Consider the following 18,533-nt stretch of genomic DNA (forward strand, 5'->3'; position numbering starts at 1 on the left):
AATATTTTTTCACTTATAAATATGTAAATAGTCAATTTTTGTTAAGATAACAATGAAAGAGATTATTTTGATTAAAGATGGAAAGAAAATTTGAAAAAGTCTAATAAGTATGAAATTATGATGATATATGCTAATACATAAAACTTACTAATGTAAGAGAATCTCAAAATTTGTACTTATTTAACATTTTTGGCAGAGGATCAAGATTGTTGAGAATATTATTGCTTATGGATGTAGATACAACTTTGAATTTGCATTTATAGAGTGGTTCAAACTTGCATTGATGTGTTGCAATAAATTTTGATATTCTATAAATTGAAATACAAAAGTAATTTTATTTAATTTTTCCCAACAAATTTAGCCCATGAGCGTCAAAAAATAATTTATAAATAACAGTTCTTCAAAAAATGTATTATGTTTTGTAATCATATCAATATCAGGTAAAAATAACGCAAAGTTATATCAATTTTCATTACATAATTCTTAAAAATATTATAGATTGATTAAAAAAAATAAATTGATGTGAGTATTATTTATTTTAACGAGATGTTTCATTTCACATACTCTATTCTTTTCCACTATCGCGTTGTGTCTTGTGCTTTTCTTGTTAAATAAAAACTGCATGCTAAAGGCACATAATTTTCTACACCATAATATACATTACAAAATAGTTTGATGTGTGTACTTGTACTGTATGTAACTATATAATAGCGTAATAGATTAAAAAACCATGTAGTAATTTATGTATTTGTCTATGTCAACTGATAGCAAAAATACCAGTTTTTATTTACATTTAATCATTGAAAAACTGTTGTTATTTTAACTATATATCGGAGCTTAAACTTACATTGAACGAGATATTATTTTAGGAAGATTATAAAAATAATCACTTTTGTAAATTGACGAATCAAATTCGACATATTATTGTCAAATGAACTTTTGGAACTCGTTGGAACGTTCTTTGGTATTTCGATTTCTTTGTTATTTGGCAGTAGCAATCATCATGATACGAATGTTCAGTAATTGTCTTTAAACATTGAACTCTAACTTGATTTCCGCAGCTTTAACCGGATTTAGTTTCGCTCGAAGTGTAGCAACGTCATCTTCGATTCTCACCAATTTTCGAAATTTCTGAAAATCATTTCATAATTATCGATTAAATATTTATGTATCGTACAGAGACAACAATACCTCTGATGCAGTTCCGGGTGTGACACACCAAAGATAAATCATGTAGCCCGGTATACACATCATAGAGGAAAGTCCTGTGAGCCAACCAACTACGTGACTCCACCATGGATACTCATAGTCGAGATATTTAACTGGCACAAACTTGATGACATTGAACGTAAATACGCCCTGGAAAATGACACGATTTACCAGATCTGCGAGATTCATAAAACTAAGAATGAAGTGGTATATTTTGTATAATAAAATATTATCTGCACTAAAAATTTTACAATATCATCGCGATTTTTCACCATCGAATATTCTCGATTAGACTTGACAAGGTATTCATGTTTGGATCAATTTCAATTTCGCGGAGATTCGTTTCTCTACAACCACGACAATCCCATAAAAATAACATCTCACGCAAGCCGTAATATTTTTCGAGCAGCAAGTGCTTACGTACAATACAAATAGCCGGCGTGGTGATCGTCCAGCACATCTTCCACCAAAAACACGGGTAATAGCCGATCATTTCTCGTATACCGTCGTAGAAGCGATTGACTCCGAAGGCCCATGCCACCGAGATGCACTCGAAGAAGATGAGGAACAGCATGACGAAACCGCTGACCGAGTAGGAGTCGAGCAATTGGAACACGTACATGCCACCCTGAAGAATGTATAATTTGGCGAATAAATAATAAAGTTGCGACAAACGCGCTTCATACAAGTCACCTCGGTGACGCAGGACAGGCCGATGACAAACGAAACGAAGCACACGACTGCGATGAAGAGCTCTTTTCTTTTTCGCAACAGGCGAGGCCATTCGTCTACTGCTGCCGTGATGAAGCCTTCTACGGTGCAGAACTGCAAACGGCATATTTTTCATGATTTTCACGACTCGATTGGCAGCGCGGAACAAAAATTATGAAAAGAAAGCTTGTCCTCCGAATCGACGCGCATCAAGCTCGGAGCCAAAGTTACTTACAAACGGATGTGCAATGGGAACGCAAGAGGAGCTTACTTGGCTGTCGAGGCCTATCAGCAGCAGCATGAAGAAGAACAAGCACGACCAGACTGGAGCTCCAGGTAGTTGCAGCACGGCCGACGGGTAGACGAGAAACGCAAGCCCCGGACCTACGACGGCAGATCGTTTTCGCGCTCGATCAAAAAAAGCTCTCCCGCGGCTGTGCGTTGGATGCGCTTACCGGAGGCGGCCACCTCGGCAACTGGCTTCTGCTGCTCGTGCGCCATGAAGCCGACGACCGAGAAGATGACCACTCCGCTCAACATGCTCGTGCACGAGTTGACCGTGCACACGATCAGCGCGTCCCTGACAAGGAGACCATCGAGAGGTACAGTGAGACAGTCCGGACGCTTGGTCGCTTGTAATTGGGAGAAAGCTGTCTTACTTGTAGACGTTGTTGTTGAATTTGTTGTAGCTGCCCAAGGCGATTAGCGCGCCGACGCCCAACGCGTACGAGAAAAAGATTTGCGTGACCGCGTCGATCCATACCTGCGGGTTCGTTACGTGAGAAATCAATCGAGGATCCGCGTGAAACGTCGGCAGCTCGGTGAAAATCGCGTGAGAATTAAGGACGCCTCGTTCGCACGAGAGGCAAGGTCAAAAAAGGTGACGCGCCTCGCGCCGCCATGTACGGCTGATCAAATAATAACAACGCCACTTGCCTCGGGTTCGCCCAATTTCGAGAGATTAGGCGTCGCGTAGTACTTGAGACCCTCCACGGCGCCCGGAAGCGTGAGCCCTCGCACTAGCAACACGGCTAACAAGCAGTAGGGAAACAGCGCTGTGAAGTAGACCACCTGAAAGCACGTTTCATTCAGCACGGGAACGAGCCAGTTATCCTCGGCTTTCCCTCCGCTATTACTTTGCCAGTCCACTTGACGCCTTTCCAGATGCAGAAGTAACATATTATCCACATGATCGCCAAGGTGCCCACGAGCTCCCATCGTATACCACCGAGGTCCTCGATGCCGTCGGAGATTTGCAAAGTTCGCCTCCTGCGCAGCACCAAGCAGTTTCGGTCAGTCGTCGCCGTGCAAACATTTACGACAAATCTCAAGGGCACTCACTCCCAAAACTCTTTGACGGGATCCTTCAGGAGCGTCTGGCTCAAATTGCCAAGCGACGTCGAGCAGTACGCGTCGCCGCCGACCTGATAACACGGCGTGCGCAATCGTTCCGATGGAGTTATGCAGTACTTTGAGTTCCAGAAATTGTCGCACGTTCGCCAGGGCACGTCTGTTTGTGCAAACGCAAATCTGGATGAGCTGCACGCGATGGCTATCGTGCGTATGCCTCGCAAACGACGTCTACTTCCAACTTTCACGGAGCAATATTTTTCGGCCAAATCCAATGTTCCTCGTGGCATGGCATTTTTCATTTCGATATCCCGAGTGAAAAACATCCGAGCCGAGCGCGGAACAGCTCGTGCTCGATCGTCGAAGAGCGCAAGCGCTCGATAAACGACTCATCGCCATATTACGCGTACGCGCGAACGAAAGAATTCAACGCTCGCGGGTGTCGCTTTTGTAAAGATTCCTCCTCAATTTGAGCGACGTGCAGCACGTATCTCGTTGCCATTCCGTATGCGTCGCGCGTCGAGGTCTGCCTCTCGCTCTCTCGCGTCGTGCGTTCTTCTGCTGTTCGTTGCGAAACCAAAGAGAAAAGGAAGTTTACCTGAGCGCAGTGATACCAGAAAATAGAAGAGGGCCCAGGCTAGAATGATAATGTAGTAGATGTTCGTCCAGCATGACAATACACACGACGCATAGCCAATACCTGAAATCAACGAGGAAGTCGATCGTTTTGCTATAGCGATGCCACGAAAATCGCGGATTTCTTTGCTATACAACTATACGTTAATGCGCTGCGGCGGCTTTCACTAATAAAAATAGATTTTTTTTAAATGCGGAAAACTGCCATTCTTCTGGATTAATTTTTTTTATTTAACATATCAAATTAAGTTGTCGAAAAAAACCTTTGGATTTGAATGTATACAAATTCACGCACCATGTGACAGACATGCATTGATTTTTAATTGGACCATGACAACGAGAAAAGATGAAGGTAGAGATCGTGAACTTTATACGCGGGATTATTGTGTCACCTTTAAATATGGGAGCAATTTTGAATACACCAAGGCCTCCGATGGTCATCATCTGTCCTAAGGCCAATTCCATTAAGAACATAGGCACCCCAGCCAATGCCAGCGTTATGAAGTACGGAACCATGAATGCTCCGCCGCCATTCTTGTAGCACAAGTAGGGAAATCGCCACAGATTACCTAAGCCTATCGCTAGACCAACCACCGACAGGATGAATTCGATCTGAAAATAAATGTACATAGTTGAGCTTGATCACACGTCATGTAACAAATATTGTAGAATTTTGGTCGGCTCGCGTGGTTCGCACTGGCTCATTTATGCGCGAACACTACATTTTTTCCATAAGGAACATTTGTTTTTGAAAGCTTCAAATATTTGTGTTATTAAACTCATTGCAACGTAAGTTGAACTATCAATCGACAATTAGTAAAAATTGGCGTAACGAATTGATAAATAAATTAAATGAGTCTTTTTTATGTTTGGTTCATCGTTAGAAATGTGCTCATTTCGAAGATTAATTAGTCTAATTTGTTAACTGAAAGGGAATTATTTCGTTCCCCGTACATTTCGATAGTTAGTCCATTTTCATCAAGTAATTAAAAATTTACTGATAGAGTATTACTTTATTTGAGATTTGCCCATTTCACTTAGAAAACTAATGAAGTTGAAGTTTGTAATGAAAGATTATTTTCTTCTGACCTTGCTACTCCAAGACCCTCGTTCCGGCAAGTCGTGACTTTTCAACGCCTTGCCGTTGTCCGTAACAGGTACCATTTCCAGGGCATCCACGCTATTCGGTTGTTGTTGACGTTTATCCAAAGGGCCAGCGAACAAAGCTTTGAGTTCTTGAGCAACAGGCGACTTTTGCGTTGGCAACGGGCTCGTCGACCGGTCAACCCGATGCTGCTGTTGTATCGTCTCGATCGACGGCATTCTTTTTATTTCCTCTCTCGCTCACTCGCTACCAAAGTAAATTCACCTCATCCTCATTAATTCGCTGTGCGATAGATGCTGCTGGATATATATCTAAAAGGGGACACACACGCACCAATCAATTGGATTATTATCGATTGACGATCGCCTGTTCTACAAATCGCCGGATATTAAGCTTTAGTTTGGTATGTCATTCTGGGGGGGGGGGGGGGGGGGGGATGTGTATCTGCGATTATTTATTATGACTTTTGCCCTTGGCATATTTCTTTCATTTGGCGTTTGAAAGAACAATTTTTTGAGTTTTTACGCGCATTCTTTTAGCAGATATGTAATGAAACAAATGTCGTGGTCTTCGCTAATGCAATTTAAAATGATTTTTTTCAAAATACACACACACACACACACACACACACACACAACGCATCGAAAAGAAGACAATGCATTGATTATTTCTAAACAAGAGTATTTCGATGCAGCTGATCGCACGTGAATACGGCGGCGAACGAGGAACTAAACTCGCTGTATAGCGCAAGCGAGTGGTGATGATGATGATGATGATGATGGATGACGTGCAACGAGTGACTTCCGAGGAAGCATACGCTTGCCTGTTCCCAACGAAACAACCTTGTCCTATATTTAATACTTGCTCACACACACACGCACGCACGCACACACCCTTTTCCCCTCTTGTGAAAGCTTTTACCCATAAAATCCTTCGACAACAAATTCGGTTGTCTTTTTCATGAATGGCCTATCTGTTTTCATATAAAAGAGGCAACAAATGGGTATAATTGAACGAGTGAAAAGACACTTGCGGTTCTCATATCCATTTCCATTTGTCATGAACATGAATTTCAATTAGATCTGACGTTGTCATGAAAATTTTGAAAATTCGTCAACGCTATCTCGGAACAAAACTCACGACGAACTCTCAAACACGCTACGTACGGAATATTAAAACCGATCATTTTTCAAGCGATCAAGGATGTAATGTGAATTTCGCACCAGCTATAATTCTCCTTTTTTTTTACGAGTGTAGTAAAGGACGCGCACGACACTTTTAAGTAGATGCGCGACAAGAACGAGAGAAGATTTTCGATGTGCTGTTGATATTGCACTTTCGCCATTTACTCGATTCTCATGGGTAACTTTCAGTGCGTGTTTTCTATAATACATTGCGGTCTTGTACAATAGGCGATAAAAGCTTATTGGGATGAATTTATATTGTTTTTTCTTACAATTTCAGTGAATAATTTACACATCAGTTGGGATAATAGCATAAAAGCATCGTCACATTTATTGCTTCCCTTTTCCATCGTATTTTCTTTTTAAAATTGTGATTAGATAATGGAAGGAAGTCGAAACAATGAAGGAAGTAACACTTAATATTTATTTAGACGAATATACAGCGTTGGCTTGTAGCTGATGCTTTTAAATTCATTGTATGTTAGTAGAAAATGCATGTTTATGACAACAATTGAAATTCGTATGCCAAAGCATTCAATGCAGTTTCAAAAAAAAAAACATACAAATACAATAAGCAAATCGTGGCATTTCAAATGAAAAAACACAATTCACTGTTGCATTGTAAACAATCTTTTCTTGCGTAATATGATTGAATTGAAAAGCAATCTCATGATTTTTCGATTTCAGAAGCTGGGCCGCTAAAAAATCGAGAATCAACTTACTTGTTTAGACGACTGATATTATAACACCCGAAGCACTGTCACATGGAAGCAGCTGAGCACACTTGCAGATGAGAAAGTATAAGGGCAAAGAAATTTGGCAAGCTTACTGTTACACGAGGCGTTTCACCCTGGCGCTGTTGCGCGAGAGAAGAGTTTATCGAAGAGATAAAGCACTCGTCATTTGCCTCGCGCTCTCGCTCGAGAAAAAGAGAGCGCGCGAGGGGGAACATAGAGCGCGGCATCATACACGCGAGATGAAAATGAGAGCCGATCGAGAGAGAGAGAGAGAGAGAGAGAGAGAGAGAGAGAGAGAGAGAGAGAGAGCACATCTACGAAAAGGAGGAGGGGGATTTAATAATGTGCGACATGGGGGACTACTGGGGAAAAAACCCGAGCGTATAGAATTTTTCGCGCGGAAAAATTTTTTAAGACACGCTACGACGCTTCCTATTGTCGACGACTAAGGCAGACGCGAATTTGCATGTAATCACAGTTTTAACAAAGTAAAGTAGTTAAGAAGGTCAATCTCTGCGCGCGTCTTGTGTCCAGTATATGCGCAGCTTACGGACAATTGATAATACCTTTATAGAGATAGGATGCGCAATGTACAATGGATGGACAAATAAGGTTTGCTGGCCTCCGAATGGAACTATACAACTTTTTTATATTTGGATAATTGCTGGCTTAAAGCTTTCAGTTAGCTTGCAGTTCTTTGGGAAGTATGACTTGCAAAGACTCGTGAATTTTCCATGTTCCAGCGACAGTAGAACAATGCAAAATATTATTATTTTATTTCTACCGTGCCCTTACGAATAGATATACATATAGAAAGAACAAAACAACTACACAAAATGGAGACAATATCATTTGCTTATTTTACTGTACTTCATTCAAACTCGTTACATTGAGCAAGTCATACACTAAGACTAACTTGTGTAAAATAATTAAAAAGTGACTTTGATTTAGGAAATGAAATTCTATCGACCGGCCAGCAACACATCGGTAATAATTTTTCTTGAAATATGATTTTGCATTATCTTGAAAATTTATATGACAATCACATCTAAAATTGATAAAACGCCAGTAATCTTCATACAAAAATGAACCGATAAAACGAAAATTAGTATAACACGATTGTAACCAAAATGAAAAAGAGCTAAGGCTCCTCCCTTGATCAATGTATGTATAGCGCATCGCGAGTGACTCGGTACACGCGCACCTACTACTACACATAATGCATATCGGCCCATTCAACGAATTAGTGCCAGCGTGTCAATCTATATTTAAACATCGCGTGCAGTTTCTATTGGACTTTGCTTAGGGGAATATTCCTCCGTTAATATCCTTACGATTCGCCAAACAGGTGACGCACTCAAGCGGAGAACAGGCTTGGCCATCTGATTAATTGTTACGTGAGGATATTTTATTTCAATGGTTCAACGGGGTAAATATCTGAATCTCGCAACGTCTATTGGCAAAGATTAAAATTTATTTGTAATTTAAAGAAAACATATGATCAGTTGTGATTGATAAATAATTGAAAATTATAGTAAAAAATGTTAAAATAGTTATTTTTTTTTATTAAAAGTAATATGTGATTTCAGCTAACCACAAAAATTGTGCTGCATTTTTTAAAAGTCGTTTGTTCCTTAAAATTCGCTCTTCTATTATTTTCAGTTTACATGGTGTATCATTTACCAACTCCATGGAAACAAATGTGCGGACATAACTTTTCCGCAAAATAAAAAAAAGAATAAAATTGCGAATAAACTTTATTTATGAATCCAACATGCGTTCTATTATAATACGTACGCGAAAAAAATTGAAGAGCAAAAATTAATGTAAATATCCGACAAAATCATAATTCAGCAAAGTTTCTGAAAATATCATAAATTAAAGTTCAAGATATAGGTTCAATTGTACGTGCTTCAAATGCAGGAATATGCTGTGGATTTGAAATTACGAGCGAAGAGGAACCGACTTGCCTAAAAAGATACATTATTCAAACGAAGTTTAATCGTGACCGGAAACATCACGTTACATCTTATGTCTCAGTTTCCGACGAACTAGAATTGATTTGGCACAAGTTGCCGTTGTAGAAGTGATGCATTTACTTGCTTATTTATGGCACATTCAGTTAGTTGATTTTCATCGTTTCCATTTTGTATAATAGTAAACGTAAATAACAGAATGGACAAAGTATATAAAAATTTGAAGATAAGGGAGAAACAACCGGCCAAATGTCCTGTGAGGTGTAAAAATTGTATATCTTGCGAGTAATCTTCAGGCTCACTGATTCCACTAGCATTGGATAATCGCCTTGCACTATTGTCAATTTCACAAGCCGACAGTGACTTGAACTCTGTCAACACCATCTTTTTCAACTTCTCGGCAAAAAAAAAAAAAATAAACTACGATAGCTCATTCAATACGTGTGTAACCGTGAACCTCGCGTTAAACATTCACCTGCCTATCCGACGATGTGACGGCAACGCGTGGCTCCCTATAAACGTCGAGTCGCACGCGCGGCCGGCTTTAGTTTTCGCGAACAAGTCGACTTGCGTGTGCGCGCGCGTACAACAATCATGAGTGAATCATCCAAAAAGATGTGGAGACAGACGATTTATCCGACGAGGGATAGTTCTTATTCTTACTTTGACACGAGTGAGTTGTTTCCTTTTCTCGGCATTTGGAAATCGAAAGTGAACAGTATTATTTTTCTTTTCATCGCTCGAAGATATTCAGGCTCATCGTTCGACTATAATAGCTTCATTAATTTATACCATGAGTGTGTCTATATCTGTACACACAAGGATAATTATTCAATTATAGCAAATTTCATTTATTCTTTTAACGCTTTAACATAGTTTTATGTTTCACATTGCATAACTCGAAAGAATCAAATTGATGAAGAGTTCGATGAAGTCGGTAAACGAAGGAAATTAATAAAGAATATCCCGATAAATAATCTTAATTATTTTATTAGTTCTTTAATTCGTTCGTTAAAAAATAAACAGAAATTAGTTAGTTGTGTAAATTTCAATTTTAATATATTGTAATAAACTCAATTCGCCAATATATGAATTAAAGACCAAAAATCATACAATAAAAAGCGCAGTATCAGAATAAAAAAATCCTATCGATCGTTTCGTAACAAAAAAATCCAGCGAATAGAAACGCAACGCGAAAAAGATAGTCGCGAAACGACGCCACACCATGACATCGTGATCAGCGTGTAAATGATCCTCGTTGTTCGATGTCCAAGTGCAACCGTACATACATACAGTTATACACGAGATACAATAAGAAAACAAGTGGAAGGATGCATTTTGTATATAAATCATAAATTGCACTACTTATTTTTATTTGCAGCTTCTTTTCTCATTATTACATCCTTTTTCCTGACTACCGTTTGGATACTAAAGAAGGCCAAAGCACTTTATAAAGAAAGAACAAGAATGATCAAGTTGGCTGCGAAATTGCCAGGACCACCGACTCTCCCGATTCTCGGGAATGCTTTACAGTTTGCCTGTAAACCTGAGGGTGCGTAAAAATTGAAGTGTTTTCTCGAAACAGTTAATACATTTCGTTAAATTATTTCGCTTATTTCAGAAACTTTGAATAAAATCCTGGAAAACGTGAATAATTATGATTCACCAATGCGTTTCTGGTTGGGTCCAAAATTATTTATAATTCTCACGGAACCACAAGATTACGAGGTAAAATATTTCACGAAGTCTCTTCTTTCTTCAACACGCTATTAAATAGAATCGATCTATACCAGGTGATCCTTGGATGCCAGAAAGCGAGTTACAAAGATCCGGTTTACCGATTTATGGAGCCATTCGTTGGTCAAGGTCTTGTTAGCGGATCAGGTAACCGAACAAAAATTACTTCCAAGCTCATTCGCGTACAGATCAACATATTCAACTTGGTATCTAAGGTCCAATGCACAGAACCCATCGAAGAGTTATAATGCCAATGTTAAACAACAAAGTGCTGAACGAGTACGTTGCACACTTCGATGCTCAGAGTCGAATCTGTACCGATTTGTTGAATGAAAAAGTCGGATGCGAAGCCTTCGACATTCAACCGTTTTTGATACATTGCACTTTCGACATTATTTTCGGTAGGTGTTACGAAAATTCAAATGGGAAATGTATTCAAATGGGAAATAACGCAATCTACTTTGCAGATACTATCTTAGGATTACCTGGCATCTCGCAGAAGGAAGGGCACAAAGAATTAGTTTACTGGACCGAACAGTGCGTTTGCAGCGTCAAAGCCATTCGAAATTTTCCAATGCCAATAGCTGTTGTGTGTTGCTTTCAGGATGTACGAGTTGATCCACCTGCGAATGATGAAAGTTTGGCTGCACCCCGACTGGATTTTTTACCGCACGGCTTTGGCCAAGAGGCAACACGAAGGGCAGAAAGTTATTCACGGCTTCATCGAAAGTGTAAGTTCGCTTACTTAGCCCTGACACAATTTCTTATTGAAAAGTGTGTTTCACTGTAGGCAGTCGCTCGTAAGAAAAAAGAACATTACGCTTTGGAAAGAGGAGCGATCGCGTCAGACAGACCGAGACTCATGCTACTCGAGCAGATAATCGATTATGCGCTGAAAAACGATTTCTTGACCGACGACCAGATCAGAGATCACATTTACACGCTGTTCACAGCGGTAAGAGTCAACAATCCGATGTTTTCAATTCGTCAGCTTGAACGTTCACTTGACTTGTGTAGGCCCAAGACACAACGGCGGTTATAAGTTCCTTCGCCCTCTTGAATCTAGCGATGAACCAAGAGATCCAGGATAAACTTCGAGAGGAGATTAAGAAAGTCATTGGCGATGAGAATGTCAGGATCGAGCATCTGCCTGAATTGAAATACATGGAAATGGTTATCAAAGAAACCTTGCGGCTTTACCCAATCGCACCGATGATGGTTCGTCAAGTGACGGGTGACATCGATTTAGGTATGGACTGCTTAAAATTCACGCGTGCCCATTTCTAATGTGAATGTACTAAATTGTTCATTGATTGTTAGAAACATGCACGTTACCGAAGGGTTGCTCGATAGTAATGGTACCATTCGCAACTCACAGAAGCGAGAAATTCTGGATGGATCCAGAGAAGTTCATTCCCGAGAGATTTCTACCGGAAAATTCGAATACAAGGCACCCCTACGCCTACATTCCGTTCAGTGGTGGCCTTCGTGGCTGCATTGGTAAGTCATTCATTTCTCTTTTACGCTTTGTCTCTGCTAATGTTCCTCTTCATCGTGATAGGCCAAAAATACGCAATCATGGCTTTGAAAACAATACTGGCTCACGTAGTTCGAAGATTTCGATTGACAACGATGCAGAAACTGGAAACTCTCCGTTTGAAAACAGATATTTCCATCCGTTCGAGAGACGGTTACATGGTTACGATTCATAAGATTTAATGTAAATATATTTATTTCGTGCTTAATGAATTGTATCAAACGTAAAAATAATAGTCTGAATGAACTGCACGAGGATATGATGTGATATTGACAATAAATAATGTTCATTATTATCGTTCTTTCGAAGTTTTACAATAGAATAGATGTTATACTTATATAATTATGTCAGCCAAACATTACTAAACTATCATTTCTTTACGTACACATAGAAAAAATTTTCCTGACGTTGTACTTATACATTTTCACATAATACGTATTATGCGTAATCTTAAAATTCTATGTAAATTTTGGAATTATGTCGAATTTGACTAAATTTTATACAAAACTTTGCATCATTATTGGCAAAATTTTATGCATAAAACCAAGTGCACGCGTGTTGTTTACGGTGGTTCGAACGATTAAATAATTTTATATGTATTATTTTGCCAAATTAGATATAATATTCAAGCTTATATATTTTAATATATTATGCGTAATATTATATAAAAATGTACACAATCGTAATATAAAAGAAATGTGATGCCTAGTATTGTGCACAATATAATGTAGAATCGTGTGAAGTAAGCATTAGCAGAAATAATTTGTCTAATTTTTCGTATAGCTATGAAGAGCGTCTCGTCGTTGACAGTCCTAAACGGGTGACAAATAAAGAAAAAGTGAGCTCCAATTAGGCGGAACTTGAATAATTGACATTTTATCCGCCAACCTTGCAATACAGCTTGTAGCATTCCGGGTGGGGAAAAACCGTTAATCAATAAATAATATTAATTACAAATTTTTTAAGATTATTTTTCAAATTTAATTTACAATGACGATCACGGGATCGCACTTAGATCTGCTTTAGCGAGTTAACAAGAATTAACTTGCATTACATGCAACTTTAAGGACCGACTAGTCCTATTGGATCAGGTTCAAGGGCATATGAAGGTCAAATTTAAGATAACGGTCGTTTGAGAGAGACGACTAGCTTTATATGGTTTCGAGGGTCACTGAATTTGAATCTAGAATTCACTTGATCCCAGTGGATCTAGACAGGTATAGGTAATAAGTAGATTTAAAATCAAATCAACTCGACAAATTATTCTCGTGTATTTTGGCAGCCACTGAATCGTAATCCGACGTCGGAATTGCTCTAAGGCCATCACAATTGATACGTACATAATTCGTGACACTTTTACTCCAGTTCAGATCGAACTTGAACCACGCTATTACTTTTACAGAGAAAATTATTCTAAAATTTTTGACTGGATCCGAATGAATCTAAAATACTAATTCGAAAAGAAGATACAGCAAGACGTTGAATTAAAAGAAGCCTCATAAACAGCTGGAGGATATGCCGTTAAGGTGTGGTTTGTGCAAACAACTCGGGGTTAAGCTAACTAATGTAAATATCGCAAAAGAGGAAAAGGAAAAAATAAGAAAATCTATTTAGCTGACACGAAAAACCTCAGTCATAAGTGGAGCAGAAGCCATTTAAATACTTCAAATAAAACAGAATGCTAAGATTCCTAGAAATAAAATAAAGTGGAAAGTCAAAGTAAAAGCACGCAACGACCATAGTAGAAATAAGGTGACTTTAGATGGAGACGCGATATTATCGGTGATTCAGGTCCGTTTGTCGCTCGCTTACCAGATCGACGCACGCGTCAGCCCTTCGCTGTAGTGCTAGCAAGAGAGCGACGCAGAATTAGGGCCCAATGCCGCGTACATCGGAGACGCGCTCCCGTATAGGGGGAGCAGTTGCGCCTCGTGAGCCGACGCTGGTCACGTCGAGCTGCCGAGGGATGCGCACTGACGAGCACGCAAACGAAGCATTATTAGGCGCACCAGATATTAGGCGATCGCATTCGGATAACGCGCGTTGCGAGTTCACGAGAGCGGCCCGATGATCAACGCGAGGCGTGCTTCGTAATTTTCCACGAGAAACTACCCGCGGCTTCGCGTTGTCGGCAGCAGCGAGAGGCTCGTAAAAAAACTCTCCCGACAAGGGCCCAATCAGCGGGACCCGAGGGTGTAGCCCTACATTTTGGATTTTCCCGCACGGGCCCCAAACGCGAAAAGAAAGAGACCACCGGCTGCTTTCTTTTTATCCTCGTTCGCGCGTTCGCGCGTTTGGCAGACTAAACCGTCTCTCCTTTCCGTTTTCGAGGTGGCATATGCTAGCCAGAGCTAGGGGGAACAAATGTTGAGGCCTCTGTCGACGAAACCACAGACTATAAAAATTGTACTCGCTCTCGACGCAAGGAGCGCAAATCGGCCGAATACTGCACGCAAAACAATGTATTTGAATTAAATGAAAATCTTAAATATCAAGATTGAACTTTGATTTTAAGATCTTTTTACTCTAAGAATGTTTTTCTCTTCTCAGAAATACGCTACATCAAGTAAAAAAACTTGAATTTCTCAATGCAATTTCAATTTCCTTCCAAGAAATCTACTAATTTACCTGAGTTCGATTGTGAGATAATCAACCGAAATATAACTAAATTATAGTCAATACTACCAAAGATATAAGCTTAACAGCTTAGTCACATATCAAAAAAATTTCTCTGGTCCAAAACAAATATGAAGTTATTTGTATAAGTGAACATATAGCGTCTCATTCAAAAAGATTGACCAATGTTATTTAGTTGAATTTCTAAGCAATCAAGTAAAATATAAGTAAGCTATAGTCAACGCTACCAGGCATATAGGTCTGAGCTCCGTAACATAACAAGGTCAGATTTCCGATCAGAAATAACGAAAATTCAGTCTTAGGTCCAACTTTTGCTTAGGAGGAACTTAATCTTAATCCTCAAGATTCTAAAATGTCTTAGTGATAGGAGTTGGCTGAACATAGATCACAATCAAAAAATAATCTCGGGGATTAAGCTGAGTTTAGTAATCTTTCGGTGCCTTGCCAAGTTGCAGAGAGGTTCGTCGATGGATAGCAAAATTATACAACTCGGCTCTCCGCAGTCTACGAGGCGTATTTATGTTTAACTTCTACGGTAATTTTATGCTTGAACGCTTTTTTCACTCTATTACCGACGTGATCACAAACTCGAAACTTAATTTTTTTTAACTTGCTTTCGACAGATATTACAAACGTTTTTATCTTAAAATTTACTGTGAAGATTTCACGATTCGTCGTGTAGTAATTAAAAAAAATCTACTAAATTATTTATAAGCACTTCAATGTTTCATTTATCGCATAATAAAAGTTATCTGTTATATCTTTTAAAATTTTACATATCATAAATTCATACGTGTTCTACGTAGCATCGTATTTAAAGCTATAGATTCAAAAATAATCATTTATTAGGTTTGAAATCTAGGTCCTGATTATCAATGAATGTTCAATTACAAATGACAATTGATTTTGATAATATTTTTTTCAAATACACGTCAATAGTTGTATTTTCTGACATTGTTAAAAGTATTACATCTATTTATGAATCAAAGTCAATAAATCTATAATTGCAGCAAACCAAATCTGAAAAATAAATTTCAGACCATATTTCTTTTGCATTAATGGTATTGACGCAAAAATAATGTAGATTTTAAAAATATATAATTAATTATAAATTACATGTAAATTGGATCATTCTCAGGTACATCTTGCAAAGATGTGTCTCAGGGTTGCTCTTTTGAGTTTGTGCACGACGCTAAAAATGGGACGAGCACTTGTTAAGAGAAAAGTAACTAAAACAGCCGAGCGTATTCTATCTTTAAATTAAATAAAAGATACACAGTTATTTAGGAAAAGAAGATCCAAAAAACAAATTTCGATAATTTCTTTTCTTATTAATATAAAAACTCGAAAAAAAAAAATGAAAACCAAAAACAAATAATAATTCGGTAATACCTTTTCTTATAAATTAATATTTTAATCAATTATGCATTATATCTTCGGACAAAAGAAAACAGATGAATAGTTTACTTGATTCTAACTTACTTTTGCTTATTTCAATAAAAACAATCGGAAAACAAATGAAATTTGTAGCTTTGCGCGCTAACAAATAGATTGGCTCATGAAAACTTTTGTTCCTTTAAAGTTGATATACGGATGCTTGGCTTATTCGAGTAGCATCCTTCCTTCTGAAGACGAAACTATCCTTGGTCAAGAATGAAAGCGAAAGTGCGTGTGCGAGCGGGGCCGACGGAGCGCGCAAGGCTTTTTATTGCTTGAGGCCCTTTTTACTCCTTGAGGCCCTTTAGATAACTCAAACATCTCCAAAAGATCGCTTAGGCCGCACAGACCGCCGAACGACGCCTTTCTATTACCAACTTTTCTTAAGAGATGGCGCTTCAAGAATTGATTTGGAGAGAAAAACCCACACCGTTTTCAATAAGAATAATTAACAAATAATTACTTACGACTACGTGTGACAATGCGCCATTATGAGAAAAATAAATGTAATTCGAAATTTTTTTAAATACATACTTTTCTAAGCAACTATTATATTTTATTGAATTTACTTCTTTTGCCTTTATTAAATTGTAAATATGATATGAAGATAAAGAAATATAGTCTTTGAATTTGCTTCCAGTCAATTGAAAATTATAGCATTATAGTTTATTATTCAAATTGAGCTTCTCGTTCACTAGTGGAACCTATATTCTATTTATCCAAACCTTAATTGTTATTAAAAAGTAAATTTTAATAATGATATAATGTGATTCCTAAAAATGACTATCGTAGAAAAATCTCGAAGTTTAATAATAAGGAAGTATAAAAATAACTAAAAACTGACTTGAAATTATGGACTTTACTTTAGTTTGCAATACTTTCTGACCTATGGTTAGATTGAAAACTCAATTAAGGATCTTAGAGAGTCATAATTTTTATTTATCGAAAGGTATTAATTAAACTGTAATTAATACCTTAATTAAAAGGTTTTTCTTAAGATATTTCTAATGAGAAAATGTTGGAGACAAAGAAAAGACCAAAAAGGAAGTGAAAAACAAAAACAGGATGTAGTTTTAAGACTCCCTATCGCTAAGCGAGCTTTCCAGGAAGCATTGTGAGTGGCTGTTTGTGCGCACTGTCTGTTTTAAGGGAAAGCGAGAGAAAAAGGTCCACTTCTAAGAGGCCGGTCGAACCCAAGCTTGTTTTTTTTCTCAGAGTTCTACTGCGTTTACTTAGAATTCGGATCTCTAACTCTCTGCTTACCGACTCGCAGAGTTTTCTTTCTCAAAAGCGCAGATGCTCAACCTTTTTCTTAAAGGAAAAATGAGGGTTCTCATCTCATTTCTTATTCCAGACGATTGTTAAAAAAACAGTTTTAAAAGTAGAAATTGAGAAAAATAAAATGTCCTCACGAAGATAACGTCATTATGCAATAAGTGTAAATTATACTAGGATCCTGTACATATTTGAATTTATTATGAATGAATCGAAGCATATTTCATAAATTGTTATCAACTTATCAGATTACTTCTTACATTATTTAGCACTTAAAAATTTACCACAAATGTAAAAAAAATTACATCGGATCTGTTAACATATCTAAATTTTTCGTATGCCGAAATCCACAGCATCTTCGCGTGGAGACGGCGGAAAATGGTTTTTCTTTCTGTTTTCTTCTTCCAGCAAAGTCCTGGGGTACAGACACCATGCCGTTATGACGGGCAGACGACGGAGAACAATGCAGAGTTTCAAATGTCTGGTTTTGGTGATTGGTCAAAGTGAGCAAGCAATTGTATAAAATTGGAAGTGCCAAAATGTTGGAAAAGTTTTTCCGATACGTTACGAGAACTATTTACACAATGCGGGCTTTAGTTTAGAGCTTGTCAATTAAAATACGAACTGGATACACTACAATATTCTAAATTTTCGCAAAACAATATTATCACGATGGACAAATAGGAATCAGAATCAGCTCACACGTATACAGCCTATATGATATGATCAAAACTATCATATCGAAAGGATTGCTATATCTATACGATCGATACGTCTGAATTTGACGTATTTGATGAATCGAAAATCTTGTATGCTACCGTACCTCCAATAAAAATTGCGTGAAGTGATCATCGCTAATTATTTTTTAGTCACAGATAGTTCTGCATCAACGAGGACATGATGGAGGAACAATTAATAAATATAAATAATACCAGAGTATTAACATGAGTGAGTTATTAACTTTTTTCATTCGGCGGACAATTACTTGCTGTTCACGGATTT

General features: G+C 38.1%; 2 protein-coding genes across 2 annotated transcripts; one reads left to right on the forward strand and one right to left on the reverse strand.

The window, feature by feature from the left end:
* Positions 1 to 992: 992 nt before the first annotated feature.
* On the reverse strand, positions 993 to 7,118 carry LOC131674212 (sodium- and chloride-dependent GABA transporter 1-like). The gene is made up of 14 exons (XM_058952728.1): positions 6,918 to 7,118; positions 4,996 to 5,322; positions 4,299 to 4,518; positions 3,869 to 3,970; positions 3,262 to 3,430; positions 3,057 to 3,189; positions 2,857 to 2,991; positions 2,580 to 2,683; positions 2,376 to 2,500; positions 2,192 to 2,304; positions 1,903 to 2,034; positions 1,634 to 1,837; positions 1,192 to 1,359; positions 993 to 1,131 (listed from the first exon to the last, which is right to left on the reverse strand). Exons 2-14 carry the CDS (start codon positions 5,227 to 5,229, stop codon positions 1,030 to 1,032), a joined length of 1,941 nt encoding a protein of 646 aa, XP_058808711.1. The 5' UTR covers positions 5,230 to 5,322; positions 6,918 to 7,118; the 3' UTR covers positions 993 to 1,029.
* A 2,357-nt stretch (positions 7,119 to 9,475) lies between these two features.
* Positions 9,476 to 13,091, forward strand: LOC131674197 (cytochrome P450 4C1-like). The gene is made up of 11 exons (XM_058952710.1): positions 9,476 to 9,581; positions 10,290 to 10,460; positions 10,530 to 10,636; positions 10,702 to 10,792; positions 10,861 to 11,046; positions 11,113 to 11,182; positions 11,250 to 11,376; positions 11,436 to 11,600; positions 11,663 to 11,894; positions 11,966 to 12,145; positions 12,207 to 13,091. The coding sequence occupies exons 1-11, from the start codon at positions 9,503 to 9,505 to the stop codon at positions 12,362 to 12,364; spliced, it is 1,566 nt and encodes a 521-aa protein (XP_058808693.1). The 5' UTR covers positions 9,476 to 9,502; the 3' UTR covers positions 12,365 to 13,091.
* Positions 13,092 to 18,533: the final 5,442 nt, after the last annotated feature.

This window comes from Phymastichus coffea, unplaced genomic scaffold, assembly GCF_024137745.1.
Source record: "Phymastichus coffea isolate CEN01 unplaced genomic scaffold, Cenicafe_Pcof_1.1 PCOF00219, whole genome shotgun sequence".
Lineage (NCBI taxonomy): Eukaryota > Metazoa > Arthropoda > Insecta > Hymenoptera > Eulophidae > Phymastichus > Phymastichus coffea.

What these genes read in the sequence shown, in the direction of transcription:
- LOC131674212 (XM_058952728.1), bottom strand. Translation starts at nt 5,229, where the DNA reads ATGCCGTCGATCGAGACGATACAACAGCAGCATCGGGTTGACCGGTCG. An exon ending in CGAAATTGGGCGAACCCGAG is followed by an intron (nt 2,684 to 2,856) that starts GCAAGTGGCGTT and finishes ACGAACCCGCAG; the next exon opens with GTATGGATCGACGCGGTCAC. An exon ending in TGCCGAGGTGGCCGCCTCCG is followed by an intron (nt 2,305 to 2,375) that starts GTAAGCGCATCC and finishes CTGCCGTCGTAG; the next exon opens with GTCCGGGGCTTGCGTTTCTC.
- LOC131674197 (XM_058952710.1), top strand. Translation starts at nt 9,503, where the DNA reads ATGAGTGAATCATCCAAAAAGATGTGGAGACAGACGATTTATCCGACG. An exon ending in GTTTGCCTGTAAACCTGAGG is followed by an intron (nt 10,461 to 10,529) that starts GTGCGTAAAAAT and finishes CGCTTATTTCAG; the next exon opens with AAACTTTGAATAAAATCCTG. An exon ending in CGGAACCACAAGATTACGAG is followed by an intron (nt 10,637 to 10,701) that starts GTAAAATATTTC and finishes GATCTATACCAG; the next exon opens with GTGATCCTTGGATGCCAGAA.